At 65.8% G+C, this 27063-nt stretch overlaps 5 protein-coding genes across 5 annotated transcripts; 2 read left to right on the top strand and 3 right to left on the bottom strand.

The window, feature by feature from the left end:
• The first annotated feature begins 1638 nt into the window (after positions 1 to 1638).
• Positions 1639 to 2892, top strand: EMIHUDRAFT_459379 (hypothetical protein). The gene is made up of 4 exons (XM_005767500.1): positions 1639 to 1652; positions 1737 to 2066; positions 2209 to 2359; positions 2527 to 2892. Exons 2-4 carry the CDS (start codon positions 1780 to 1782, stop codon positions 2710 to 2712), a joined length of 624 nt encoding a protein of 207 aa, XP_005767557.1. The 5' UTR covers positions 1639 to 1652; positions 1737 to 1779; the 3' UTR covers positions 2713 to 2892.
• Positions 2893 to 9996: 7104 nt separating this feature from the next.
• Positions 9997 to 11976, bottom strand: EMIHUDRAFT_370788 (hypothetical protein; the record flags this gene model as incomplete). Its single annotated transcript, XM_005767499.1, has 2 exons — positions 11938 to 11976; positions 9997 to 10516 (listed from the first exon to the last, which is right to left on the bottom strand). A coding segment is annotated over exon 2 (498 nt), but the record flags the coding sequence as incomplete, so codon positions are not given.
• A 4062-nt stretch (positions 11977 to 16038) lies between these two features.
• Positions 16039 to 17365, bottom strand: EMIHUDRAFT_246074 (hypothetical protein; the record flags this gene model as incomplete). The annotated part of the gene is made up of 6 exons (XM_005767498.1): positions 16039 to 16055; positions 16133 to 16182; positions 16390 to 16481; positions 16650 to 16766; positions 16923 to 17009; positions 17249 to 17365. The coding sequence occupies 6 exons, from the start codon at positions 17363 to 17365 to the stop codon at positions 16039 to 16041; spliced, it is 480 nt and encodes a 159-aa protein (XP_005767555.1).
• A 96-nt stretch (positions 17366 to 17461) lies between these two features.
• Positions 17462 to 18152, bottom strand: EMIHUDRAFT_246073 (hypothetical protein; the record flags this gene model as incomplete). The annotated part of the gene is made up of 2 exons (XM_005767497.1): positions 17462 to 17679; positions 17756 to 18152. 2 exons carry the CDS (start codon positions 18150 to 18152, stop codon positions 17462 to 17464), a joined length of 615 nt encoding a protein of 204 aa, XP_005767554.1.
• Positions 18153 to 22718: 4566 nt separating this feature from the next.
• Positions 22719 to 25653, top strand: EMIHUDRAFT_246069 (hypothetical protein; the record flags this gene model as incomplete). Its single annotated transcript, XM_005767496.1, has 6 exons — positions 22719 to 22757; positions 22933 to 23104; positions 23349 to 23407; positions 23521 to 24738; positions 24886 to 24993; positions 25285 to 25653. 6 exons carry the CDS (start codon positions 22719 to 22721, stop codon positions 25651 to 25653), a joined length of 1965 nt encoding a protein of 654 aa, XP_005767553.1.
• Between the last annotated feature and the right edge of the window lie 1410 nt (positions 25654 to 27063).

Below are 27063 nucleotides of genomic sequence, written 5' to 3'. Positions count from 1 at the left end.
CACCGACTTCCCGATCTAACCCGGTCTAACAGAGGGCAGATTTGGAGAGATCTCGAGGAGTACACACAGATAGACCCTCCAATCATCAGAAAACTCCGACCTGATCGGTCGTACTGACCGCCGACAGATCACTGCAGACAGCAGACAGGCCGACGTCTGCACGCGGCCGGCCGGGCGAGAGGCTTGACACGATCCGACCCTGCGACCCTGACGCTGCTGCTCTAGCTATCAGATAACTGCTGACTGCTGCCACAATGTGTGACCGGTGCTGGCCCACTTGGCGGCCTTCCCGGTCAGTGGTGAGGCGCAGTTCAGAGCTGTCGATGGCGCGATGCCGCACTGGTCCCACATTGGTGACACGAGACCACCAAGTTTGCCGGTCCAAGAGAGAGGCACCGGCGCTGTCCTGAGAAGGTGCGTGGTCCCTCTTGACTGCCCATGCGCGCGAGGCTGTGTAGGCATAGCCTCGAGAGTGCCAGCAGCCCATCCGAGGTGACGCGCATTGCGCCAGAAGCGTGCACGCAGCTGGAAGGACACCTTCCTACTGGCCGTACGATCAGGTCGTCACTGAATGCTTAATACTAAGGCCGCGAGCTATGCAGGTGATCAATTGTGCATCATGGCACGGTCAGCTGCGCCGACAGGCTGTCGCAAGGCGTGATAGCATGGCCGCAAGTACGCCGAATTCCCATGAAAACAAGTAAAAAATCGCGAAAAAAAAACTCCAAAAAATCGGCGCCTGCGGCGGGCCATGGGACTCCATCTCCCCCCCGCATGGACACCCTCTGGGCCCCCCGCGCCGGCCCAGAGGGCGGCGCGGCCCCTGCGCGCAGCCTGTCCGGCCGGCGCGCGCATGGTTCCGTAGCCCGTCTAGTGCCTCACTGACCGACTCCAGGTCCAGCGCCACGGTGTATGTGGCCGGTGTGGTACTGGGGCTGGGCAGCCTTGGGGCCGGCGGAGACCGCCGTCTAGCGGTCGCACTAGTCTCTTTTTTCGTTGTTCAACCTGTTTTGTTCAACGGTTGTTCAACCATACTTTGAGCCTTAATTATTAATTCGTGTTTGGGTCTCTGAGGTCGATACCTAGCGTCTGTAACTTGCCACAAGCATGCTTTACAAAAGTCCTGCCGAGCGGGACTCGCAGAACTGCCGTCCGCGCGCGCTGTGAACAGCGTCGTGGTTGAACACACGCTGTTCAACGTCGTTGAACACGTAGCGAAAGAGAGACCGACCAGGGGAGGGTGGGGAGCAGGGGTTGTCTGCTCTATTTATTTATTTCCCTGGTGCGTGGTGGTTGTAGAGTTGTTGTTGTTGGTTGTATGCAAAAAAAGTGTACGTTTCAGAGAGAGAGAGATTTTTAGCAATACCAAACAACTCTAACAACACGTCATTTGTTTTGTACGTTTCATCGAGGACCCAGGCAGGAGAGCGAGAGCGGAGAGCACTGACTGACTGACTGTGAGGTCTGAGCAGGGCGCAGGGGGGCCAGGGGCTGAGTGAGGACTGCGTGAGGGGGAGAGCCGAAGCGAGAGTGAGGGGGAGAGCCGAAGCGAGAGAGGAAGGGATAAACGGAGGTGATTACACCATCGACAAGCCCCGCTCGACAAAAGAATTCCCCCGAGCGCCGCACCAGACAGCCCTCTGCTCCGACAGGCGGCGCCGCTGCCAACCTGCTCCTCGCCCCCACTCCCCGCCGCCCACGCCGGCCCGCCTCTCCTCTCCTCCCTCCCTCGGCAGGCCCCGCACCGCGCGGTCGCGCCTTTCGCCGGCGGGCACAAAGATGTCGAGCATCATGCAGTACAACGGTGCCGCCATCATCGCGATGGCGGGCAAGGACTGCATCGCCATCGCGAGCGACAAGCGCTACGGCATCCGCAACCAGACGATGGGCTGCCAGATGAAGAAGATCTTCCAGGTCGGCGACAAGACGTTCGTCGGCCTCACCGGCCTCGCGACGGACATGCAGACGCTCGACCAAAAGTTCCGCTTCCGGAGCAACATGTACCGGCTGCGCGAGGAGCGCGAGATGAGCACGGAGGCCTTCGCCAACATGGTCACCTCGCTGCTGTGAGCGCCCCCGCCCCACGCCCTCCCTTCCTCCCCGCCCCACCCCTTCCAGCCCGCCTCCCCCGCTCCCGCGTCCGCTCCGCCCCGCCCCGCGTCTCCCCCGCCCTCCGCCGCGCCCAGCGCAATCCCCGCCGCGCCGCAGGTATGAGCACCGCTTCGGGCCCTACTTTTGCGAGCCGATCGTCGCCGGCCTCGGGGGCGAGGACGGCAAGAGTCCCTTTCTCTGCGGGATGGACCTGCTTGGCGCGCAGGTCCGCACGGAGGACTTCATGGTGGGAGGCGACTGCACCGAGGCGACTCGCCGAGCTCGACCTCTCCCCACCCCTGCTACGCCCCTCCCCTCTCTCGTCCCTGCCATGCCTCCCTCCCCTCTCTCCCTCCCCCGCCGTCGCGCGGCCCAAGGTGTGGCGCAGCCCTCCTCCCCCGTCACCCCCCTCCTCTCCCCCGTCCCTCCTGCCAGGCGCTGTACGGGCTGTGCGAGTCGATGTACAGGCCGGACCTCGGCCCCGACGAGCTCTTCGAGGTGATCGCGCAGTGCTTGCTCAGCGGCGTCGACCGCGACTGCCTCGCCGGCTGGGGCTGCGTGGTGCACGTGCTCACTCCAGAGGGAGTGACCACGCGCGACTTGAAGGGCCGGATGGACTGATGCGCCCCCCCCCCCCCCCGTACCGCCCCGGCACGCCGATCGCAGCACGGCCCTCGCCAGCGGAGCCGCTGCAGCGAGCGCTCGCTCTGCGCGATTGGCTGCTCTCTCGTCTCTGCCGTGCGTGACCTGTACGGAGCTCCGCGCCCTGTAGCTATTCTATACACATACGCAGATAAACAAGGCGCGTTTCGCCACAGGTGTGGATCACATACACACTCACCCGCCACCCGCCAGTGACGCAATCAGTCAGCAGATGGTCGCAGCAGTGCGGACCAGTGTGCGGCGCGGAGTCCCAGTCCGCCAGGCTCCAGCGAGTGCGAGCAGTGTCCGAGAGAGAATGCGGCGCGTGTCGTGATCTCTTCTCGCTCTCTTCGTCTTTCGTTTTTGCGTCGTCTCGAGTCCGTCGTCGTCGCGCCCGCTCTCTCCCTCTCGCCCGCGGTCTGGGGGTCAGAGCCTCTCCGCTTCTCAGTCTCTCACACGTCTCTCTCGTCCTCGATCACAATCGTTCTCGCGTCGTCGCCTTCCGGCGCTTGGTCCGCTCGGCGCCTCGTCGCTACCGCCGGTGGCGCCGCTGCCGCCCGGCGCCGCAGCTCCGTCGCGTCGCTCGAGGGCTGCCCGCCACGCAGCCTCGTACCTACAGCACAGGCCAACAGGCCCCTCCGCATCGCCCCTCCGGCGGAGGAGGCAAGGGGCTGGAGAGCCGTCGGGGGTGGGGTGCAGGGCGTGAGAGGCGGGCGGGTGGTACGGCGGTCGGCGGGCGTGCAAAGCGGCTTGCGGGTCGAGGGAGAGGGAAGCGTCTCGCGCCGTGCAGGGTCGGGCTCGTTTTTCAGCCCTTGCTGCGCCACCTCCTCGAGGATGCCTGCATCACACACTGGCGGTGTGAACAGGCGGCGCTTCGTAGCGGCTGCTCCAGCGGCTGCAGAACTGCCTCGCGCGCTCTCTGGGACCAGCCCCGCGACGCGAGTCAGGAGCTCCAGGTACTCGCGGCAGAGCGTGGAGACGGTGCCCTTGTCCTGCGGGTCCCTCCTCAGCGCATGGCGCACCTGGCGCGCGCGCCGGTCCGACTTCAAGACGCGCTGCAGCATCGAGGCGTACTGCGCGTCGGCGGCGATGGCGGCGGCGACGACGGGCGCGGGCTCGTTGTAGTACGTCGACACATCGATGTGAACTGCTTCGGGGTGCTCCGCCGATATGTGGGAGGGCAGGCACAGCTGCATGAGCCGCGCGATGAGGTCCTCCAGCGTCACCGTGTCTCGCACCACGCCCTCGGAGAGCGCGGGAGCATAGCGTGCGATGAGCAGCGCTCGCCGATGCAGGTCGCCCTCGATGAGGGAAGCGCGGCAGTGTGGGCAGCGTAGATCCCCGTTCGTGGAATCCGCCTCGCCGTCCGCATCGAGTTCTGTCAGACCTGGGAGGCACGAGGCGCACACGCGCTTCTCGCAGAAGCCACAAGCGCGTCCGGACGTTCGCGGGACGGCCTCGAGGCAGACTAGGCAGGTGTCCATCTCGTCCATCGTGGCGCGAACACTAGGGGGTCTGAGGCAAGGGGGCCCAGATCTGCTCGTCTCAGAGGGTACCCTCTGTGCCAAGAGAGGCCATCCACGAGCGGCTCAGAGGGTGCCTGGGCCGACCCTCTGAAGGCCTGTGCCGCCAAGCCAGCCTCTCTCGGCGCAGCCTCTGAGGCTACGGGGACCCTCTGAGACGCCAAGGCAAGCCCCGCGAGGCCGCTCCTCAGAGGGGTTTTCAGGCGTTTCAAGTCTCTCTCGTCCCCACCACCAAAGAAAAAGAATTTCTGCGAAGGTTGAGGGAACTGTCTCTCAGCTACTCTGCGCGGCGCCCAGGGTGAGGCACCCAAGATCTGAGCCCTGGCCTCGACACCTCGACACCAAACCTCGACACCAACTCGACACCAACTCGACACCTCGACACCCCATGCCAACTCGACCAACTCGACACCCCTCGACACCCCTCGACACCCCTCGACACCCCTCGACACCATCTAGGCTGAAACCATGCTCGACCGTGTCAAGGTGCCAAACTCGACACCTCGACACCCCTCGACACCCCTCGACACCGCTCGACACCCCTCGACACCGCTCGACACCGCTCGACACCGCTCGACACCTCTGATGATCCTAACACAGCAGAGATGTAGACCCATTGGAGTCAGAGTTAGAAATCAGGGTTGCAGCAGCAATCAAACTTGGCTGGCAGTACTTTCATCCCTGAGTTGCAGCCTCTCAAGTTCTAGCTCAAGTTGCAGCTCAGTTGCACCCCTGTTGATGCAGCAAACATGGCAGTACTCAGGTAGCCCTCAGGTGCTGCACAGCACCTTGTACAGTGGCAATGAATCCTCACACCAGTGAGCTTGTGCCATGAGTGCAGACCTGTGGTCCATTGCGCTTTGTGCACTGGCGACGCTGCAACGGCGACGCTGCAGCGGCGGCGACGCTGCTGCGATGGGGTACTGGCAGCCCTTAGCTGCTGGACAGCACCTTGTGCAGTGGCAATGTCCACTGACTCATGGCACCAGCCTTGTGCCATGAGCGCTGTGGTCAGTTGCGCTTTGTGCGCCGGTGGCGCTGCAGGGGCGACGCTGCTGCAGCGGCGACGCTGCTGCGGTGCTGCGCCTGCACAGTACCTTTGTGCACAGTGGCAATGACTCCCGGCACTTGATGTCCTCAAATGTCCACAGAGAGTATACTGGTTGTGCTCAGGTTGTGCTACATCAACAGGGTGCAACTGAGGCTGCAACTAAGGGATGAAACAGCTTTGCAACTGCTGCCCAAGTTTTGTTGATGGGCTGCAACTGCATCCTGCCACCTTGGACACCTCGACACCTTAGACGCAAAACCCCTTGACAACACTCGACACCTGCTCGACACCCTCGACACCCTCGACACCCTCGACACCCTCGACACCCCTCGACACCCCTCGACACGGTCAAGCATGGTTTCAGCCTCGACAAGGGCAAACCCCGGAAAGTGCGGCAAAAATAACGCACGGGCCCTCAGCGGAGCTGGGAAGAGGACCGCCGCAAGCGGCGTGGCGTGGAGCGGTTGTGCATCCCTCCGGGGGCCCCTCTGCGCCGGGGAGGCGTTGTTGGAGGCTAGGACGCAAGCGTCCGTCGCCCTTTTCAAACTCGGGGCCCACTCCGCTACGCTCCGACCCGAATTTGGAGGGCCTAAAAGTTTAAGGTGTTGCTGCGCAAAAGGGGTCGGACACCGGGCGCAGCTCATGCTAAGAGCTAGAAGAGGAGATAGAGAGAACAACCACCCTGTCCCGTTATTGCGTACACCAACACCACAAAACGCTCTCTCTCTCCTGTCCTCACTCAGGGGGGTCACAACTACCAAGTCCCTCGACTAGCTGCCACAGGGCGCAGCTGCCACAGGGCGCAGCTGGAGACGCTCCCCCTCAATCGGCATCCACCCCCACCCGCTCCAGCCCCACTTCTGCTGCCGAGAGAGCTGAATCGAAGCAAGCGAGCCATTGCATCTTGGCGTGCTCCTGGAGCGCGGCTTTCTGCGGCCACGAGCACGGCGGAGTCGGCGTCGTAGTGCGCATCGTTCCCGCTCATCGCCCATTCCTCCCGTGACGTGTGTCGGCCGCGATTCGATGTCGCCACCTTCATCGCCAACGAGGACTCCCTCGACTGCAGGGGGGCTCCGGCGCGGGGAGGGACTCCGCCTGCTGCGCTGGCCGACTGCGCCCTCCTCCTCCATGGGATCGATCCGATTCCGCAGCGGCGGTGCTGCGCGGGAGGCGGCCGCGGGCACGCTGGGCTCGATCAGCGGCTTTCCCCTCAGGTAGCGCGAAGAGCACGGATTTGGCGGACGTTCTGCTTTCAACTTTACGGATGTCTTGGCACCAGCTGAAGGCTTGCGTCCCACATCGCCGGATTTGTGCACGGTATTCGGATTTTGCTATTTGCTCGTGTGGGGGTATATTGCAGATTTGTCAATGGTACCGCGTCTGCGACGCGGGCGCCTTGCGGGCAGAGCCCTTAGCCACCCTTTTATCTTGCGCGGTCATAAGCGCCTGCACGTGTAGGCGCGCATCTTAGCCAAGGCTCGCGCCTACACGCGTAGCTGCTTGTGTCAGATACGCGCCCACACGTGCAGGTGCGAGCCCTAGCTAACATGAGCGCCTCCACGTGCAGATGCGCATTTGGCGAGCTCGAATATAAGCGTCTACTCGTGCTGGCGCTCGTTTTAGCTAAGATACGCGCCTACACGTGTGGCCGCGCGTATAACTGTATTGTTTCTTGGACCCCCCCCCCCCCCCCCTCCCGGGCAAGTCATGCACTGAGCAACTGTCAACCCAAAAAGGACTGCACACGTGTAGGCCGCCCAGACCCCTACCTGACCTCCCACCTCAGCCTTCCACTCGAATACAACCTCTGCGGCCCTCTCCAGCTCTCCTGAGACCTAAGGTGTTAAAAAATGTATCGATCACACACCAAGTGCGTATATCACCTCAAGCCAATGTATGCGGCCACACGTGTAGGCGCGTTTCTTAGCTAAAACGAGCGCCTGCACGAGTAGACGCTTATATTCGAGCTCGCCAAATGCGCATCTGCACGTGGAGGCGCTCATGTTAGCTAGGGCTCGCACCTGCACGTGTGGGCGCGTATCTGACACAAGCACCTACACGTGCTGGCGCGAGCCTTGGCTAAGATGCGCGCCTACACGTGCAGGCGCTTATTTTTGCCGCACTTTCCGGGGTTTGCCATCTGTAAGGGTCCGCCGGCAGGCGCATTTTGTATACCGAGGCGGTGCCCGGTGCCGAACCTGTCGGACCTTAAGACAGCATTGTAGATCCCTGGGCGAGGGTGGTGGCGTCCCCGTCGGGAGGGGCTGTCTGGGGGGGTGCCCTCCCACCGTCACCTCACCAGCGTCCCGGTGAGTACGGCGATCAGAGCTCCCCCGCTCGTCAGACTTCCCCGTTGGAGGTAGGCCGCTCCTCTAGCCAATCAGCCTTAAGCGAGCGGCCTGGCCGTTGGAATGGCCGGGTGGAGAGAGGGGCGGAGTCGGCTCGGAAGCGCGACTGCAGCCACGGGGACTGCCCGCCCACTCTCGTCGGCTCGGGTTGAGGGGAGGACGACTGTCTCTGACGGCGGACCTCAGTTACGAGCCGCCCTCCCCTCGAGACGCGAGGCCAGCGCACTTGGGGCCGAGCCCCAGCGTGCACCGCCCCACACGCCTCACGCGGCCTCTGGCTGGAGCGGGATCGCAAGCGAGTCCCCCTGGCCGGCGCGCGTCTTCCGAGAGAGGAGCGGGAGCGAGGGACCTTCTTAGTTGTCCGGCATGCAGACGCATGCACGGCCGTTCAGAAACTTTCCCAGCCGTTGGAATGGCTGCTCTCCCGCCCCTCGCTGGGACGAACGGGTAGTAGGCGTTGGCGCCCGCCGAAGAGGTAGGAGTCGCCGAAGGACGGGTAGTCGTCGGTCATGCGGGGGGAGGAGGAGTCGGCGAGCAGCAGGGGGGGAGAAATGCCTGAGAGGGTGGGGAGGGAGGCGTGAGGCGCGAGGTGAGGGCGCGGGGCGCGGGGCGTGCGTGGGACGCGAGGCGTGAGGCGCAGGGCGTTGGGCGGGAGGGCGCGGGGCGCTCGAGGTTGGGGCAGGGTGTGTTTTGTGTGTCTGTATGTGTATGTGTGTCTGTATGTGTGTGTGTGTGTGTGTGTGTGTGTGTGTGTGTGTGTGTTTGTGCGAGGGCTGGGCGGGGCAGGGCAGGGCGGCGGCGAGCGGCGAGCGGCGTCGGCGAGATCGGCGACGTAGAGAGGCGATGGTGACGTACACGGCGGCAGTGTTCACGGCAGCAGCGCCGGTGGCGGCCCCGCGCAGCGGCGGCGGCGCCCTGAGTGAGGCAGACTGCCCTGCACAGCCTGCTGGGCACGCTCCCGACGAGCGGCGCGCCATGCGGGCCCGCCGCGGGCGACGCGGGCGGCGAGCCGACACGCGTGTCGCCGGCGTAGACAGCACTGGCGAAGCGAGGCGGCTGGCGCCGGCCCCGGAGGCGGCTGCAGTAAGAGCAGCGAGGCAGAAGTCACTGTCCAAGGCGTACTGAGCAGGCTGCCATCGAGCAGCGCGCCATGCGGGCCTGCCGTCGGCGACGAGATTGGAGAGCCGACAGGCATCGAAGAGGTAGGTACTGAGGAGGGCCATCGCGCCCGAGGCGGTCCGCGCCGGCCCTGCAGGCCGTCTCAGAGAGCCTGGCGAGGCTGTACAGAATGCCAAGAGCATACTGGGCAGGCTGCCGTCGAGAGACGAGCCATGCTGGCTCGTCGCAGGCGATGAGGTCGAGGAGCCGATCGGAGCGTCGCAGAGGCTGCCGACCACTGCCGTTCGCCCTCGGGCCCAGGGATGGAAGGCAAGCTTCCTGGCGTTTCTGGCGAGCGTCCAGACGTCGCAGAGCATCCGGCAGGCGCGCAGCGACCCAAAGTTTTGCTCACCGCACGGCCGTGCGAGCCGTCGGTCGGTGGTGATGGTCGGCGTCGGCGCGCGCCGCCCAACGCGGCTGCGGTGGGCGTCTCATGTGGCGCGTGTTCGGACCAGACATTGTCCGAATTGCGGCGGAGGGACGTCCCTTCGTCGCGGAGGTATTTCTTCTCAATAACAAGGCTGAAGGTCACCGGGGAGTCGGTAGGCGAAACAAATATTACCCTTGAGCGCCCCAATCGCCTCCGTCACCGCGGCAACTAGCCGCGACGCCTCCCCCTCGCTGCGTGGCCCATCCCTCCGCCACCTCGCCGCGTCGTGGTGCCTCGCCGCATTCGCCCAGATGCGCAGCGAGTGCAGCTGGCTCCGCAGCTCTGTCGGCAGGCCGCACTCGCGGTGCCAAAAGTTGATGCGCTCCTCGAAGCCGTCGGGCGCCGCCGCAGAGCGCGAGCGTACGCAGCGTCGAGGCGCGGCATCAGCGTCTTGAAGGCAAGCATCATGTTGTCCTGGATGCGCGCCTGCGCGTCGCCACCCGTGCGCATGCCGCGAACCTGCACCGAGAGCGGCGAAGGCTCGTAGGGGGGGATGGAGGAGGTAGGCACTGAGAGCGCCGAAGGCTCGTAGCCGGTGGTGCGGGCGACTGCCGCAGCGGCCTCGTCTCCAAAGACCGGCGCAGCCTCCTCCACCCCAGCCCCGCCCTGCGCGCCAGACAGCAGCGCCCGGAGCGCCAGCAGAGCCTCGGGCAGCGTGCAGCGGTTGCGCAAGCTGTCGTGACAGAGGCTCTTCTGCCCGTCCCCCGCCTTGGCGAGGTCCTTGACAGCGCGCGCCGCGTCGACTGGCCAGCCCGCAGCCGCGTCCGAGATCTTCGACGCGTCGATGTTGGTCCAGAGTCCGTCAAACTCCTCCTCGCACCGGTCGGTGAGCTGCACCTCGGACCGACCGGTGAGGCAGACGAGGAGGGTGATGCCGATGGCGTAGCCGTCCGTCTTGCTCGAGTACTCGCCTCCCTTGGTGATGGAGGGGCAGAGGTAGCCCGTGGTCATGTAGAGGGCGGTCGAGCGGCAGCGGACAGACGCGTCGGGACGCTGGTCCTTGGCGAAGCCCGTGTCAGCGAGCACGGCGGTCAGCTTCTCGTCGAGCAGGATGTTGTCCGGCTTGACGTCGCGGTGCACGATGCCCTTCGAGTGGAGGTAGACGAGCGCCTCGGTCGCCTCGCACGCAATGCGAACGCGCTGTCGCCACGTCAGCGGACTCGGCGGCTCTTCCATGCCCAGCCGCCGGAGCTGCGCCGCGCGGTCGGGATCTGAGATACGCAGCCGCGCCTCGAGCGAGCCGCCGCGCATCAGCGGCGAGAGGAGGCAGACGCCGTCGGGCGAGAGGCAGTAGCCGAGCAGCGGCAGCAAGTGCGGGTGGCTCACTGCCTTGAGCAGCTTCACCTCGAGCTCCGCCCGTGACAAGCCGCCCGACTGGCCCGACTTTGCCCGCTTGACGACGAGCGGCAAGTGGCGCAGCTGCGGCGGCGCGGCGAGGGAGAGGTGGAGGTCGGCCGACGCCTCGTAGACGTGGCTGAAGCCGCCGCTGCCAATCAGCTTGCCCTCTGCAAACCCGTCGGTAGCCGCGGTGAGGTCCGACAAGGCTATCTCAACGGGCCGAGCAACAGCCTCTTCCGCCGCGGCCGGCGCGGCGGCGACAGACAGAGTTTCCAGCTTCGACTCCGCCGCGCTCACCTCCTCGGCCAAGGCAGGCAGCGCGCCCACGTGCGGCCTGGCGGCGGCGATGCCCGCTCGGAGCGCGGAGGGGCTGTCCGCTGCGTCGAGCGACTTGAGCGCGCCCATCGCCGCACCATGCGCCTTGCGCAGCCGCTGGCTCTCCCGCTTCCGCGCCTCCTTGAGCTTGTCGCGCGCGCGCCTCGCCGCCGCCAGCACGGCCGGGCTCGCGAGGCTACTGCACGTCTCCAGCGCGCTCGCTAATCCGTCGTACGAGCCAGCGGCCACGGCCTGCTGCAGCGCCTGGTCCGCTGCGGCGATGGCAGCTGCGTCGGCGGGCGGAGCAGATGGGGCTCGCGGTGGGGTTGACGGCGGCAGAGCGGCGGTGACGCTGGGGCCAGGCGCCAAGACGACTGCCTCGCCGCTCTTCTTCTTCTTTCTGCCCTTCTTGCTCTTTGCGCGCTCCTCCGCCTCCTTCTTCTCCGCTTCCTCCTCCGCCAGCAGCGCCTCGGCATGCCGCGCCGCCTCCGCTTCTGCCGCCGCTCTCTCCGCCTCCCTCACCTCCGCCTCGGCAGCCCACGCCGCCTCCTTCGCCGCCTGGTCAGCCGCCGCCTCCGCCGCCGCATGCTCCTCGATGACGCGCACACACTCGAAGTGGCCCTTCCCCTTGGCGATATGCAGCACTTCGCTGTTGTTAAATCCGACCGCCGCCGTGTCTGCGCCCGCTCGCAGCAAGCGCCGCATGATGGCGGGGCGGTTGTAGAAGGTGGCGAGCATCAGCGCGGTGCCGCCGTCGCTGCTCGGCAGGTTGACCTCAGCGCCGCGCCGGATCAGCAAGTCGACCACACGCTCGTCACCTTGGGCGGCGGCGCCCATCAGCGCGGTGCCGCCGCTGCTACTCTGCAGGTTGACCTTCGCCCCACGCCGCAGCAGCATGTCGACCACCCGCTCGTGGCCTTTGGTGGCGACGGCAAGCAGCGCGGCGTTGCCGTTGCTGTCCTGCTTGTTGATCTCCGCCCCGTGCCGCAGCAGCAAATCGACCACCCGCTCGTGGCCGTTGCTGGCGGCGGCCATCATCAGCGTGAGGCCGCTCACGCCGCCTCTCTCGTACGTCGCGTCGGCCCGCCCGCCACTGCCGAGCCACGCCAGCACCGCTGCCTCGTCGCCTTGCTCAGCTGCTGTCACTACCTCATCGGAGACTGAAGCGGCACCGCTCGGCTCCGCCGCCGCCGGCGACAGATTACTCGGCCGCACGCGCACGCTCTCGCCGCCGCCCTCGAGCGCCACCGCGTACCGCCCGCCCTCGAAGCTCTGAGCCACGCCCCGCTTCCCGTTCAGCTCGGGTCGGGCCGAGAGCCCGCCGAGCTCGACTCGCTGGCCGAGCAGCGGCGCGTCTTCAGCTGCCGCCGCCGCGCCCGACGAAGCGCCGCCCGCGCCGCCCGCCGCCGCCTCGCGCTGGCCCGCAGTCATCGCGATATGCTGCCGGAAGGCGTGGACGCTCTCGGCATGACCCTGCTCCTTGGCCAGCTGCTGCGCCGTTTTGCCGCCAACAGTGCGCGCCGCCGCGTCTGCGCCAGCCCGCAGCAAGCGCCGCACGACAGCGGGGCGGTTGAGGTAAGCGGCGTGCATAAGCGCGGTGCCGCCGCTGCTACTCTGCAGGTTGATCTCCGCCCCGCGCCGTATCAGCAAGTCGACCACCCGCTCGTGGCCGTTGGTGGCGGCGAACATCAGCGCGGCCCAGCCGTCGCTCTGCAGGTTGACCTCTGCGCCGTGCCGAATCAGCAAATCGACCACCCGCTCGTGGCCGTTGCTGGCGGCGGCCATCATCAGCGTGCGGCTGCTCAAGCCGCCTCTCTCGTACGTCGCGTCGGCCCGCCCGCCACTGCCGAGCCACGCCAGCACCGCTGCCTCGTCGCCTTGCTCAGCTGCTGTCACTACCTCATCGGAGACTGAAGCGGCACCGCTCGGCGCCCCCTCCGCCGCCGCCGCCGGCGACAGATTACCCGGCCGCACGCGCACGCTCTCGCCGCCGCCCTCGAGCGCCACCGCGTACCGCCCGCCCTCGAAGCTCTGAGCCACGCCCCGCTTCCCGTTCAGCTCGGGTCGGGCCGAGAGCCCGCCGAGCTCGACTCGCTGGCCGAGCAGCGGCGCGTCCACAGCTGCCGCTGCCGCGCCCGACGAAGCGCCGACCGCCCCTGCCCGGCCGTCTGCAGCCGCCGCCGTCTGAGGCTCGTCTCGTTCCCGCGCCTCCATCGAGCAGCTCAAAAGAATCAAAGAGATCTTTGCCACTTTCCGCACAAACATGGCACCGAACCAGCTGATGCTCTCGACTCGTCGACCGAGCTCTGGACGATGCCGACCTCAAACCACCAGCGCCAGCAACGACGTGCCACGGCTCGCCGCGCCGCTGTTGCGACCGACGACGTGCCCGACGCCGTCCCGCGGCCGAAAGGAAGAGGCCCGCGCAACCACTTCTGGGACCCGCGGCCGCCGGGCGTGCGGCGGCACAACGAGTCGAACGAACCGAACCAGCGCAGAGCGGCGCGTCTCGCGAGCGCCCGCGGCCGCCACGCCGACGCCGTCCGCGGCCGACGGTGGTCGCGAATCAACGCGGCGCGGTGCAACGAGGCCAAGTCCTTCCAGGCTCCCGCCAGCAGCGCCTCGTGGCGTGGGCTGCACGGCCCTTCGAGACGGCCCGGGGGGCGGTGAGAGACCTCTCCCGCCGGCATGGCGCACTATATCACCCGTAGAGGCCTCTTTATAGTCGCCTTTTGGCACCTCCTCTCTCCACGCCGCCGATTAGACCTCGCCGCATCGCATCGCCCCCTTCCCTGCCCCGTCGCCCTCCTGAGCTCTCCCTCCTTCGCTCCAGCCATGCACAGGACCGCTGGACCATTGGCCCGCGTGCCAGGCGTCCGGGACGGCCGGGTATCGGCTCCGTACTTTGAGCCCTCTTGGGCCACCCTCGCGTCCACCGGCCGGCAGAGTACCGCTTGGGCGACTCAGACGGCCCGCCCGACCAGCGCGTTCGATCGTGCCGCCCCCACAGCGTCAGTGGCGTGCGTGGGGTGGCAGGCGGCGTCAGCGCAGCCCCTCGTGGGGGTGCCCACCGCTCTCCTCTCACCGCTCCCCCCCGCCCGTGGCACCCCACACACTCGTCCCTCCTCAGGGGCGCAAGGCGGCACGGCACGTTCAGCGCTTGCCTCGGCCCACCTCGCCTTCACGCCCGCCACCGCGACCAAGGAGGTGGCCTCGGCGGCCCAGATGAAGCCCGTGCGGCTCGTTTGGGAGCCGCATGCCGTCCCTCTCTCGCCGGCGCTGCTCACCACGCCCAAGCCTACGCCGAGGAACCCGTCGCGCCCGTCGCTCACGAGCTGGTGGCTCGCATCGACCGAGCCGTCCAGCTTTCTCACGCCCTGCCCACGATCAAATTCGAGACGACCAACATCCGACCACAAAAAAGGCCCGCGCGTGCTGCGCGGGCCGGCGAGCGACTAGCGAGCCAACCTGCTAGTTGGAAATACACAACAAACTCGATCGAATTCTAGAACCTCGCAATCGGAGGCATGTTGCTAGGATTGTGAGCTAAGCTGCTCGCAACCCTAGTGTTTGCTCACATTGCGAGCGCGCTGGTAGTAGTCGTAGGCGTCACCAGTCACCTTGTGAGCGGAGCTGCTCATAGATAGTCCTAGCGAAGACGTAGGATTGCGAGCGTGGGTGCTCACCATCGCACAGAGATGCTACGATTGCGAGGAGTGCTGCTCACAATCCTTCGACTTCTAGGATTGAGAGCGAGGCTGCTCTCAATCCTAGCCTGGTAGAAAAGAAGGTTCACCGACAGCGCCGCCCAGATCGTTTCCGAGAATAGAGCTCTACTCGCCGCTCCCTCACATACCAGGACTCTCGTACCCCCCCAGGCGTTCAATGTATGTCTATGCTCAACGACACCGCCGCCTTCAACTCGACCGGCGTCGCTGAGGACCAGGTGACTCTCGTCGGCCTCTTCAACCAACTCCTCGCCCTCCTCTTCCCGATCTGGCCTTGGGAGCCGTAGGTGACTCTCGTCGGCCTCTTCAACCAGCTCCTCGCCCTCCTCTTCCCGATCTGGCCTTGGGAGCCGTTCATCGTCATGCCGTTTGCGCTCGAGATCCTGCGAGCCAAACGCAAGACGGGTCTGTCAGTCGGCTTTGTTACGATCTTCGCCGCCGTCTTCTGCCTCGCGCACGGGGTCGGATTCGTTCAGGCCACCGACACTGTTTTCTACGGCGGCTCCGGCATCTGCGCCTGTGCGCTGCCTGGTGCGCCAGACGACATCGACACCAAGGCGATGTGCAACATGATGGCTATCCATATCTTTCTGATGCTTCTGATGGGTGTCTTTTTCGCGAGAATCGCCCTCAGCCCGTCGCGGCGCGTGCCTGTTGGTGGCCTTGAGGCGGTGTACTGTTCGCGCGCCGCCCTGTTCTTTGTGGTCGGCGGCGTCTCTCAGGGGATCCCCTATTGGGCCGTCACCTTCCAGTACCCGGAGCGCTTCGAGGAGTTCATGCGGGCGGACGGCTTTTATTCTGCGCGTGGGTGTGTCCTCCTCTCTTGCGGATCCCATCGACGACCGGCGGCCCCACAGCGCGACTGACGCCGCATCTGTGCTCCCTCACACAGAGTCACGCCCGGCGCGGTGGAGTTTGTGTCGCCCCTCGTCTGGATTGTCTACGGCCTCTACTCGTACGGGGAGCTGATGTCGCTGGTCGACAGCGCAGGCAACACGGCCAATGACAAGGCGAGCGTGGGAGGCGCGCTGCCCCCAATGGTGTGAACCCGCGCACACCGCGCACATTCGTGTTCGTGGCAGGGGCGGGTCGACACTTTTACCTCGAGCGTCGTCGAGGCCTCAACACCTGCACGTGCCCACGTGCAGCACAGAGACACATGCACATGTGCATGTATGTAGCGTTTTTGGGAGAGGGAGAGTTACTCCGGGTCGTGATTCCATAACACACCACAGCTCACAGCACACAGGCACAGGGCCGTCAGGGGACCCAGTCCCAGACTCCCAGACGAGCGGCAGCGCACTGCGCAGAGGGGGGACCGGTCTCCGATATAAAGCCGTACCGCCAAAGACTCGCACACACGCGCTCATTCGGATATTGAGCTCACTCGTTTGCGATACGATCCACATCAACATCAGCAGAACTTGAGAACTCAGTGACACGGCTAGTACGGGCGCTCCGGGGGGGCAGCGATGCCTCCGCCGCCGCCGCCGCCGCCTGCTCCGCACTCTTGCCTTGGGCGAGCGCGTCGGCCGCCGCCGCCGCCGACGCGCCTTCCCTGCGGCTGGCCAGGCCGGACTGCAGCCACTCGAGCGGCGCAGAGCTCGCCCACCGCACCTTTTGGTAGGGTCAGCGTCTTTGAGGCAGCGTGTTTGGGGTCAGCGTGCGGAGGGGGAGGGGTGGGGCGATGTCAAGGGGCGGTGTCTGTCGATGGGGCGTGGAGGGGTGTCGAGGGGTGTCGAGGGTGTGCAGAGGGGTGGCGTACGTGGCGGTGGCGGTGTGTGTCGGTCCCAATGCCCCGCCGAGGCGCGCCAGCTTCCGCACGCGCCGCCGGTAGAGGAAGGACTCGACTCGGAGCTGCCGCGCCTGGAGGAAGGCTCGAGGAGAGGTCGAGGAGAGGTCGAGGAGAGGTCGAGGAGAGGTCGAGGAGAGGTCTAGGAGAGGTCGAGAAGAGGTCGAGGAGAGGTCGAGGAGAGGTCGAGGAGAGGTCGAGGAGAGGTCTAGCAGGAGGGGGGACGGGGGGACTTCGAGCCGCGGCGCCTGCTGCCACGCCTCGAGGTCTTCGGTCGTCAGGCGGCCACTGCGCGTCGCGTCGAGGGCGGCGAAGGCGGCGCGGCACTCGTCCAAGTCCCGCTCGCTCACCTTGAGAGTCGCGGAATGGCGGGGGGATGGAGCCCAGTGGCTGGAGGCGGGCTCGAGTGCGGGCTTGTCCGGTTTGCGGAGGCGGCGAGACGTGGCGAGAGGTGGCGGCAGCGGCGGCAAGGACGAGGGGCGAGGCCGCGCCTTGCCCTGCATGACTAGCGTCAGCAGCGTGAACTGGTCGCGCGTGCACGTGGCGTCGTTGTCGCTCAGGCCGAGCTTCTGGACCAGAGGGCCGGAGCAAACCTACGCGAACCAGCACGAGGGTCCAAGACCCGACCTCCCTCCCTCTGCCGGCTGGGAGCAGACGCCTCGTCAAACGTGCGCGGCGTGAGGCGCCCGCGGTACCGCTCGAGCACCGCGCGCTGTGCGCGGCGGCGAGCGCGGTCGAGCGGCCGAAGCGCGACGGCGCCTAGTGGTCTCGGTCCGATCTCGAGGTGATCTCGGCCAGCGGGGCCCCTGGTCTGCAGTCTGGCTGCGCCGACGGCGCGCGCAAAGGCGCAGACGGCGAGCGGCGCGTAGCAGGCGAGGAAGAGCTTGGCGGCGGAGGTGGTCGGGACGACGTCGCCGAGTCCGGCCGTGGAGAGGGTGCCTGCGGGCATGCCGGCGGTCGTGACACGCCCCTCTCTCCCCTGGCCCGCAGGCGGGGGAGGGCGCCGATGATGAGGTAGGCCGCGCGAGACCACGACGCGCCCTACTCACAGCGCCGGGGAGTGGAGCCGGTTGGCTGCTGCCGCCTCGTCCGGAGGGCGGTGCTCCTCGCTCAGCTTGAAGCCGACCACGCCGAGCGAGAAGAGCGCGAGCAGCCCCTGCCACGGCCGCAGCCACGGCGCGGCGGAGCGCTCACCAGCCTCCTCCTCCTCGAACTCCTCGCGCCACGCTGCCAGAGTCGCGCTCACCAGCCCGCCGAGTAGACCTGGTGGCGGGAAGGATAGGCTGTGCGCTGTGAGCAAGGCAGGACAGAGAGCGGCGGAGGCGTGGCTCACCGACACCAGCGACGCCGCACATGCTCGTCAGCAGGCGCCCTGCAGGACGCACAGGCTTCAGGTCTCCGAAGCCGATGGTTGCAAACGTGGTCGCCGTAAAGTAGAGCGCGTCGACCACCGGCCAGCCCTCGACAACCACAAACGCCGATGCAAAGGCGCCGACAATGCCGGCGGTGAGCGACGCAACTCGGAGCGTGAAGAAGCGAGTGACCACGCGCGGCTTCCTCGGTGCTTCGAGCGTGGCATTGGCGCAGAGGAGCGCCGAGCCAGCGCCTCTCGGATGCTGGTGTATGAGAAACGCCGGGGCAGCGCGTCCAGACGAAGGCCCCAAGGCAGTGAGAGCAGTGGCGAGGAGCGGCATGTGCATGCACATGCACATGCACATGCACATGCACATGCGCATGTGTGGGCACATCGCCGAAAAAAAGATATACAGTGTTCTTCTTAGCGACCCGGCCATGGACTGCACTCCAAGTGCTCCAAGAGTGCACGCTCGACGTGTAGAACAACTTTTTCATCGCTCATCCTCCTCGGCGACCGAAGGTTACCCTTACCTTACTCCTCACCTCGGCGCACCTCCCCCGGCAGCAGTTCCATGAATGGCAGGAGGAACCGCCAGAGATACTCGCCGAGCCTGGCTCCCGGAGCTGCAGCTGGGCGCTCCGCCCCAGAGCTGGGCGCTACCCGCGACACCGAGAGCGCCCTCGCGCCGTGGCGCGAGGCGGCCCATCTGGGTGCAAAGGGTGCCCACAGAGCGGGCGTCGCCGAAGCGGCTGGAGGCGACGTGAGCCCTTTCGCTTCCTCGCTGCAACTAAAGTGCTCCGGGTGCCGCTGCCGCGTATGCTGCTCGCAGGTGCCCACGCGCCAGCCGTCGTACAGGCGCTGCGATATGTTGTCGAGGGGCACGCCGAACCGGCAGCTGCTCCCGAGGCGGCGGCACCAGCGCGGCTGCGCCGGAAAGCGCTTCATCTCGACGCGCGCCCGCTCCTGGAATTGTCTTGAGATGGTGCCGAGCCAGACGGTATGGTTCCCGACACCGCCCAAGCGGGCGGCCCGCCGTGTCACGTCTCGGTCGTGGTTGTGTCCCGCCCCAGGCTGTGCCCTCAGCTTGTAGGGCGAGCCGATCGGCGGCGGAAAGTCCGCCGGCGGGGAGGCGCACTCCGGTCCCGACAGCATGCGCAGTTGGTTGTCTGAGCCGAGCAGCATGCCCGACTGGCAGTAGCGGCAGAGGATCGCCTTTGCACCCGCGAGCGGCACCAGGTAGAGCTCGCCCCAGATGCCGAGCCGCGCAATGTTGGCCGTGGAGCCCGACGCCTCCAAGCTGCTGGCCAGCGTCTCGATCTGCCGCGGCGAAGGGCGAGCGGTAATCGGCGGCGGTGGGTAGCGGACGGAGAGCGGCAAGCGCATGGACGGCGGCGGTGGGTGGAGCGGGAGGGCAGCAGCGGGGAAGCGGAGTGTGGCCCCAAGAGGTGGCAGTCGGGGGCACCTGCTTGGTGAAACCGGGCCGCACAGCGACGTCGTCCTCCATCATGACGAGCCAGGAGACGTTGTGGTCAACCTGCCAGCGTAGCGCCTTGATGCGCGAGAGGTGGAGCGCCGTAGGTCCTAGCGAGAGCGAGTCGAATAACATCGTGTCGACAAAGCGGATCTGCTGCTCGTTGAACGCCTTCCAAAAATGGGCCTGAAAAGGGAGAGGGCGCAACGGGTGGAGAGGCCCGGCTCTTGCGCCAGGGACGCTCTCAGTGTCAAGGCGAGAGACCAAGTGCGCACCTCGTTGCTCGCATCCACCGCCGACAAGGACCTGAGCCTGGGCAGGCGAGCCATGTTGTCCTTAAAGACTGCCACCCGGTCCGGGACTCGGAGTAGAATGACCATGAACTCGATGCTCACTGCGGGATCCGTCCCATTGAATACCTTCCACTGACAATGCGGCGAGTCTTCCCGCCCCCACACAAGCTTCGACATCCGGTGACTAGCCCTGGCGGAGCCGAGCACGCCTGCTAATATGCCACCTTGGCTGGACCGTCTGTGCTGCACCCTGCAGCACCTGCTTTGTGTGCCGCTGGACGGTACGCCCTTTTGGGCCGGCGCGTTTCGGCGAGCAACAAGTTCTTGTGGATTGGGGCGGTTTGTTTACGAGATGCTTGCTCTATTTATTACGAGGTCCCTGCGAGATAGGGTTAATCGCCTGATGTTCCGTTTTGTGGTGGGGCTCGTCGCCTCATCACCCTCGCTCGGCCTTCTGGCTGGTCGAGCGGGAGACGGTCGGTACGTTTATGTGTGTGAGTGAGTGTGCTGTGTGGGGGGGCTGAGAGGCCAACACACGAATGTCGAATCTTGGTTTGTTGGTGTTGGTGCTGGGATTTCAGTCAGTGGATGTGTTGAATGCGGGGGCCCCGGAGGCCAACGAGCGGTGTCTGATGCGTGATGGACACCCGGGACGAGCACTGTGGAGTGGCCGTGTCCGTGTCTAGGAGGGTGGCGTACGTAGCCCACAGTGTGCAAATTTTGTAGAGCCCGGCATCGGAGTTCAGTTGGGGCACCTGCGGTACTATATGTGAGAGTACTATGTGAGAGACGCAGATCTAGAGGGGTGCGCGCACGTGTTATACACGCACACGCCCACACGCGAGACCCGAGACGCTAGAGCGGTAAATGGCAAAGCCGTCGTAGTGCGTACGACGTATACGGGGTGTGGATGCTGAGTTGACGGAAATCGGAGGACGCGACCCACTTCGCCACAGACGGTCCCGCGCCTCGCCGCTAAGTTTGCGGCACGCCCCGCACCGTCCGCTGTGCCGCGTTTTTTGTCCGGAGTGAAAAGTCCAACGCGCTCGTCGGTGACGGCTTCCTCCAACCTGCGCCGCGCTCGGCGAACCTCGACTCTCGACAGCGCCTTCGGTGGCATGCAGCTCTTTGCGCCTGAAGCCTGGAGAGCAGCTCCTCTGCTGCTCACACGCTCTGCACAGTTGGCACAGCCTACTGTGCGGCTGCCACAGCTGTGACAGCGATGGGCTCGCCCTCACTGGCCCTCAGTCACTTGTGCTGCGGCTTGTGTGAGCGACACTGCTCGGCGACTGCCGGCACACTGTGAGACCATGGGAGGTAAAACCACGCTACCAGCGCTTGGTCACATCGGCCCCGAGGTCAGATCCTTCTCCTCTGTTGATGACAAGACTTGTCTACTCTCTGGAGCCGAGCAGGAGGGCCCAGCGCACAACCCCTGGTCAACTCACCCTCCTCACCCTCTAGGTCATTTTAGAGCACATAGGAGGATAGGACGCAGCTCTTCGCGCGCGGCGGGGCTTGTGTGTGTGGCACGCGGTTAAGCTCAAAGCTGTGTCTGTGCGAGAGTAGTGACACCCATGACACGTATTGAAGTATGTTGTCATAAAACATATCGCCCCCCTAGCGAGGCAGCTCACGTGCCACACGGCACACGAGTAAGCCGTACATGCACATCCAACCGCCGTACATGCACATCCAATGACTTCCTAATCCATGTCGGGCAAGACACACTCCTCCTCGTCCTCGCACGCTGCGTCGGGCGGAGCGGCGAAGCTCGAGACCCACGGCTCACCCTCCTCGGCTGGCGCCGCCTCCGGACCCACCGCACCACCTCGCCGGTCGAACACAAATGACGCCGTAGCGGCTGCGCCTCCGAGAACGACAAAGGCAATGAGAGGAGCCGGCACCTCCTTGCCGGTCGTGACGATGAGGCCTTCTCGTTTGATGCGATCGACCGCGGCCTCGGCGTCCGCCTGCATGCTGGACGGCTGCTTGCCTGCATCGAGGACGGGAGAGACCAGCTGACCGAGCTCATTACCTAGCCCGTTGGCGGCTGCCGGTAAGGGCACGGCGGATAAAATCGCCACGGAGAGCTGACGCCGCGTCAGCAGCGGCCTCCAGGCGGCGGTCGGCTGCGCGAGCAGAGGGAGCAGGGCAATAACTCGCTGGGCTCTCATCGCCGGGCGACAGTGAGTGCACGTGATGGATTTCTTTTTTTGATTTTGGCCTGTGTCTTCAGAATAAGTCGTACTCGCCATCCTCCTCCTCTGTCCCCATTTGTTTGCCCCGCATCACGAGCGTCGCTCGCGCCGCCTCGCTGCGCCGCGCGAGAATGCGCTTGGCTGCCGACCCGCTGACCGCACGATCTGCCTGCGCCCTCCACTGGAATTCGTAGGCAGCATAGGCACCGGGTCTGGCAGCACCGGCTCAGCGCCGCGCCCCGCAGTCGGTGCGAGCAGGGAATGTTCCCGCTGACGCTCCGCTGCAGCCTCCAGTCGCCGTGCGGCCTCCGCACTCTCGGCGTCTGAGGGAGGGTGTAGAGGATGTAGAGTGTAGAGCGCTGTAGAGCTGTAGAGCTGGAGAGCGCTGTAGAGCTGTACAGCTCTACATCCGGCGCGGGACGAAGCGCCTCCGTTGTAGAGCGATGTAGAGCGCGATTTTGCTGTAGAGTTGGTTGTAGAGGCTCTACAGCCAACGCGCCGGGAAGGCAGTGACTCAAAGAGGTCGAGCCGCGCTAATGGGGTGTCTCCGAGCTTACTGGAGCTCTGGTGGACGGCCCTGACTATCCCTGACACACAGAGAGTCACTCCGACGGTACACAACACCCTATAACTGCGTCATGACCAGCCTGCCATGCGTCGCCGGTGCCGCATTCGTCGCTGTGCTTCTTTAGCAGGCGGTGGACTGTCGGCTGCGAGGACGGTCGCATTTGCGCGAGGCGAGAGGCGAGCATTCAGACGCGCTGCATGCGCGCCATGACGCCAGCGCGTGCGGGAGCTCCTGGCTGAGCGTTGAGTCCAGGCGAGTTGCGCTGGCCACTATCGCTACGCCGAGCCGAGCTGACGCGCCGAGGCGCCGGCCAGTCGCAGCCGTGAGGCATGCCACAGCAGCAGAGGCACCTGCCACCCATTGGGCGGGCAGACAGAAGGCCAGGGCAGCACTGGCAAGTGCAACGCGCCTCATGTCGGAGAGCGACCGTGCCTGGTTCGCCACTTATGATGTAGAGTTTGTTGTAGAGATTTCACGTTGTAGAGCGCCTCTACATCGCTCTACATCGGACTCACATCGTCCAGCGCCGGATGTAGAGCTCTACAGCTCTACAGCGCTCCAGAGCGCTCTACAGCTCTACAGCTCTACAGCGCTCTACACTCTACATCCTCTACACCCTCCCTCAGTCTACACTCTACATCCTCTACACCCTCCCTCAGCTCGGCGTTCGCCTCTCGCCCGGCTGCAGCATCCGTGCCCATCTCTGGCAGCCGATCGCCGAGCGCCTCCTCAAAGCACGCGAGAATATCGTCGCTCAGAAGGCCAATCCGAGGGCCCAACTTCAGAATCTTACTTCAAGTCGTGCTTTTTCTCGACCGCCGCCGCTCTCCACCACCACGGGTGATGGGGGACAACCCTCGATGATGGGGATCAACCCTCGATGATGGGGATCAACCGGGTGGTGCCTTTCGAGCTCGGCCCGATGTCAGCCCCATCATCCGAGGCGGCCGCGGAGGAAGTGGTGGCGTCGGCGGCGGCGGCGGCGGCGGCAGGGGAGGCGTATCACGAGAAAGTGGCGGCGGCGCTCGAGAGCGGAAGGCAGGCCGAGCGGGCGGCGGATTCGACCGCCGCCACAGGCACAACGGCGGGAAAGAAAAAGCCGTCGACCAAGGCGGAGAGGAAGGCCGCCAAGCTGGCGGAGAAGGCCGCCATAGCGCCACGCCGCCTCGCCGCTCCCCGCCCGCTCCCCACCCGCTCCCCGCCCCGGTGCGCAGGCCCAGCAGCTGCGCGAGCAGGGGATGCGCAAGCTGCGCGCGGCGGGCGGCGCGGTGGTTGCGATCAAGCGCATGGAGGACGGCGCGCACGGGTCGAGTAGTGCGACGGAGGCCGCCGCCGGCCAGCGGACTCCGATCTGGTGTGGCAGGGCGCTTGAGGCGCGCGCGAGGCTTGAGCCTCCGAGTGGGTACGCGAGAGACCGCCGCGACAAGATCTTCTCGCGCACCGTCCCGCAGCTAGATCATTTCTGCCGCTCGTGGCTCGCCTCGGCGCCGCCGCAGCTGGTGGCGCTAAATGCGGCGCGGCTACACAGTCCAGCGCCGCTGGTCCTCGCCTACGGGAGTGCCACATCGCTGCTCGGCAGCTCCGCATCTGACATCGACTTGACAGTGCTGCTCGAGCTGCCGCCGGAGCTGCAGCGCCGCTTGTTGTCGGACATTGCGGACGCGTTTGGCTCAGTGCCAGGCGTCACGGCGACGGCGGTGCTCGCCGCGCGAGTCCCGATCTGCACAATGACCTTCCCGAGCGACCTGTCCTCGCCTGCGGGAGCGCCGCTGGTCCTCACCTCGGATCTTGTTGTCGACGTCTCGGTCGGGAACGTCATCGCCCTCGACAACACGCGGCTGATTCGCACGTACATGGAGGTGGACGAGTGTGCGTGGCAGCTCTGCCTGCTGGTCAAGGCGTGGGCAAGGGCGCGGCGGGTATGCTCGGCGCGGCACTGCTTCCCGTCGAGCTACGCGTGGTCGCTTCTCGCCATCTGCCACCTGCAGCACCTCGGGCAGCTGCCCAACCTCCAAGGGCTGGCTCCTCCGTGGCAGCTCGAGCAGGCTTTGGTCGCGAATACCGCGCGGACGCCCGATGGCCGTGCCGTGAGCTACTCCTTTTGCGGAAACGCCGCCGCCGCGCGCAAGTTTTGGAAGGCGGCCCCGTTCCCCGCGCCGAGACTCCCGCTGCTGCTCACCAACTTCTTCGACACCGCGTTGCAGCTGCTGTCGGACCGATCGCCGGCTGGCCTGGCCCTCGCTGCGTGCGTCTCCGCCGGAGGGCTGCAGCCGCTCTCCTCTCGCCCATGCTTCGACCCGCGCGCAGCGCAGCACTTTGCGATTGAGGACCCGCTCGAGCCGACCAGAGACCTCGGAGGCATGGTCACCGCCTCCACCCTTGCCATCCTGCGGACCGAACTCTGTCGCGCGCGCGACTTGCTCCGGGAGGCGGTGGCTACGCGCTCACTCCCCGAGGCGCGGCGTTGGATCGAGCGCCTTTTGGCAGCCGCGGGCGGCGAGGCTGGCAGCGGCGAGGCCATCGGCACCGCCATTGCCGCCGCCGCCGCTACCGCCGCTAACAGTGGGACCGGCGGCGAGGCTGCTTCTGAGGTTGCCGGCGGAGCTGGCGGCAGTGAGGGCGGCGGTGAAGGTGGCGAGCTGGTTACAAAGATGGGGGCGCTGCTGGTCGGCGCATCACGCGCAGACGTAGAGGAAGCACTCACTCACGGCGGAACAGTGCATGTTGATGGCGACACAGTTGTTGCGAGTGGGCCACCCACAGTGAGTAGATGAATCATGGTGTTCTGTGCCGCTGTGGCACTTGCTGTGGCTGTGCTGCTCCTGAGCGCACTCCGTTCACTGCTCCTTTTAATTTTGTTCATTGTTTTCCGTGTCTGACGACCCCGACCAACGGTGTACGTGTCTTTGCGCGGGACCGGCGACCGCGTCCTGCCGCGATTCGACGCCCTGGCGGTCGACCTCGGCGAGCTCATGGAGGGCGTCGGCAGCCGGCTGGAGGTGCAGCTGGCCCACTTTTCTGGGGGCAAGCAGGCGCGGTACCGGCGGCACACAGAGGCGACCGCAGACCCGCGGCCAGAGAGCCGCGAGCGCAAGGTGACCTGCATCCTGTACTGCAACTCTACTTGGGTCGAGGCGAGCGAGGGCTGCTTGCGGCTGACCAGGGCCGACTGCGAGAATGCGACCGGGCTGAAGGCCAGGCCGGAGGGGGCGAGGGGCACGGCCGGCAGCACGATGGACATCCCGCCGATCGGCGGGCGGCTGCTCTGCTTGCTGAGCGGCGCGATGGTGCACGAGGTGCTGCCCACCAAGGCGGACAGGATCGCGGTCACTGCGTGGGTAGCTTGAGAGAAATGAAAGGAACACGCGTTCAACAAAACGCTCTACATTCTGTGGCGCAGGCGCAGATGGGGGTTCAATAGTAGCTGCTCCGCGCAGGCACAGGCTTCAAGGCAGGGCTGGCTGCCAACGACGCCTGCGGCGGCATGCCTGTCCGTCACTGCCTCGGAGCCGGCTTGCGCCCTCCTCCTCGCTGCCGCTCGCCGCAAGGCCAAGGGTCGCAGGGCGTGAGGCCGGGGGAGCCCCATTGAGTTGGCCGCAGAGCGCACGCACTGCCTGGCTGCGTTTGAGACGCTCCTCGACATGGCATCTAGGTCTGGCGCTGCCGTGTCGGTGGGTCGCAGCACGCAAACAGCTGTCGGACGTGCCGAACGATCATGATGATGATCTAGGGGTGGGGACCCTGTCCCCCCCCTCGTTTAGGGAACCTCTGCGGAATCAAAGGTGTTATTACAGCCTCGACCGGCTCGAGATTACAGCACAGTCCGGACATGCGTCCCGAGTAGCGACAAGCGAGTTTTATTTCTATCTGGGCGGCGGTCGCGGCGGGAGACCGGGCGGGAACGCCCGAAGCCGGTGACCGTCGACCCTCCCCGCCCGACACCGCAATCTGTCGGCGAGCTCGACATGGCGGGCCCCGGGTCGAACCGTGCTGCGGCATGTCTCGCCGTGCCGTGACCCGCCGGCCGCTCGCCGCGACAGTGAGGCCAGAGCACCTGCAGCGGGGCACAAACAAGGGCAGAGTGAGCGATCATAGCGAGCGTTGCTGCGTTGGGGCAGGCTGGTGCGAAAGGGTTGGCTGGCGTATGTGCAATGTGGGAAGGTTGGGCTAGTAAGTGCGAGAGGCGGGGGAGAGGCAAGGGGGGTGCGCACTTAGCCCAAAAAGTCGAAGAGCCCGCGGGAGCACTTGCATATCTTGCATCGAATCGGAACCGTGCCAAAGATGGGGAGCTCGTACTCGATGGGCAGCTTATCGTAGATGGTCTCCTTGTAGCCCTCCTCGATGCAATCGAGCGGAAACGGGTTGTCCAACTTCTCCTCCGGCCGCGCCGACAGCTTGAGGATTTTTTCGGTGGTGGCCGGGTCTACACCTAGGATCATGTCAGCAGAGCCAACGTGGCCAGAAGGCGCAAGGCGGATGGGGTGCAGGTAGCGTCTTGGAACTGCCCCACACCAATCATGCTGAGCTGCTTCTCGGTCGTCGAAGGAGAGGTAAGGCCGCTGTCCCGCTTGAGCGCCGGGGCGGGGGCAGAGGCGTGCATGGCGAGAGAGCCGGCCAGCGCGAGGCACCCTGGAGGGGTGACAGCAGAGGTTTGGTGCGGTCCCCGTGCCGGCTGAAGCGAAGGGAGTGTGATGGGCAATTGGCTGATGGATGCGGGGCATTGCGTCCATCGTGTCGACTCGAGGCTGCTGAGACAT

The sequence above is a fragment of the Emiliania huxleyi genome, assembly GCF_000372725.1.
Source record: "Emiliania huxleyi CCMP1516 unplaced genomic scaffold EMIHUscaffold_489, whole genome shotgun sequence".
Lineage (NCBI taxonomy): Eukaryota > Haptophyta > Isochrysidales > Noelaerhabdaceae > Emiliania > Emiliania huxleyi.
This window is presented reverse-complemented; position numbering and strand designations above follow the sequence as displayed.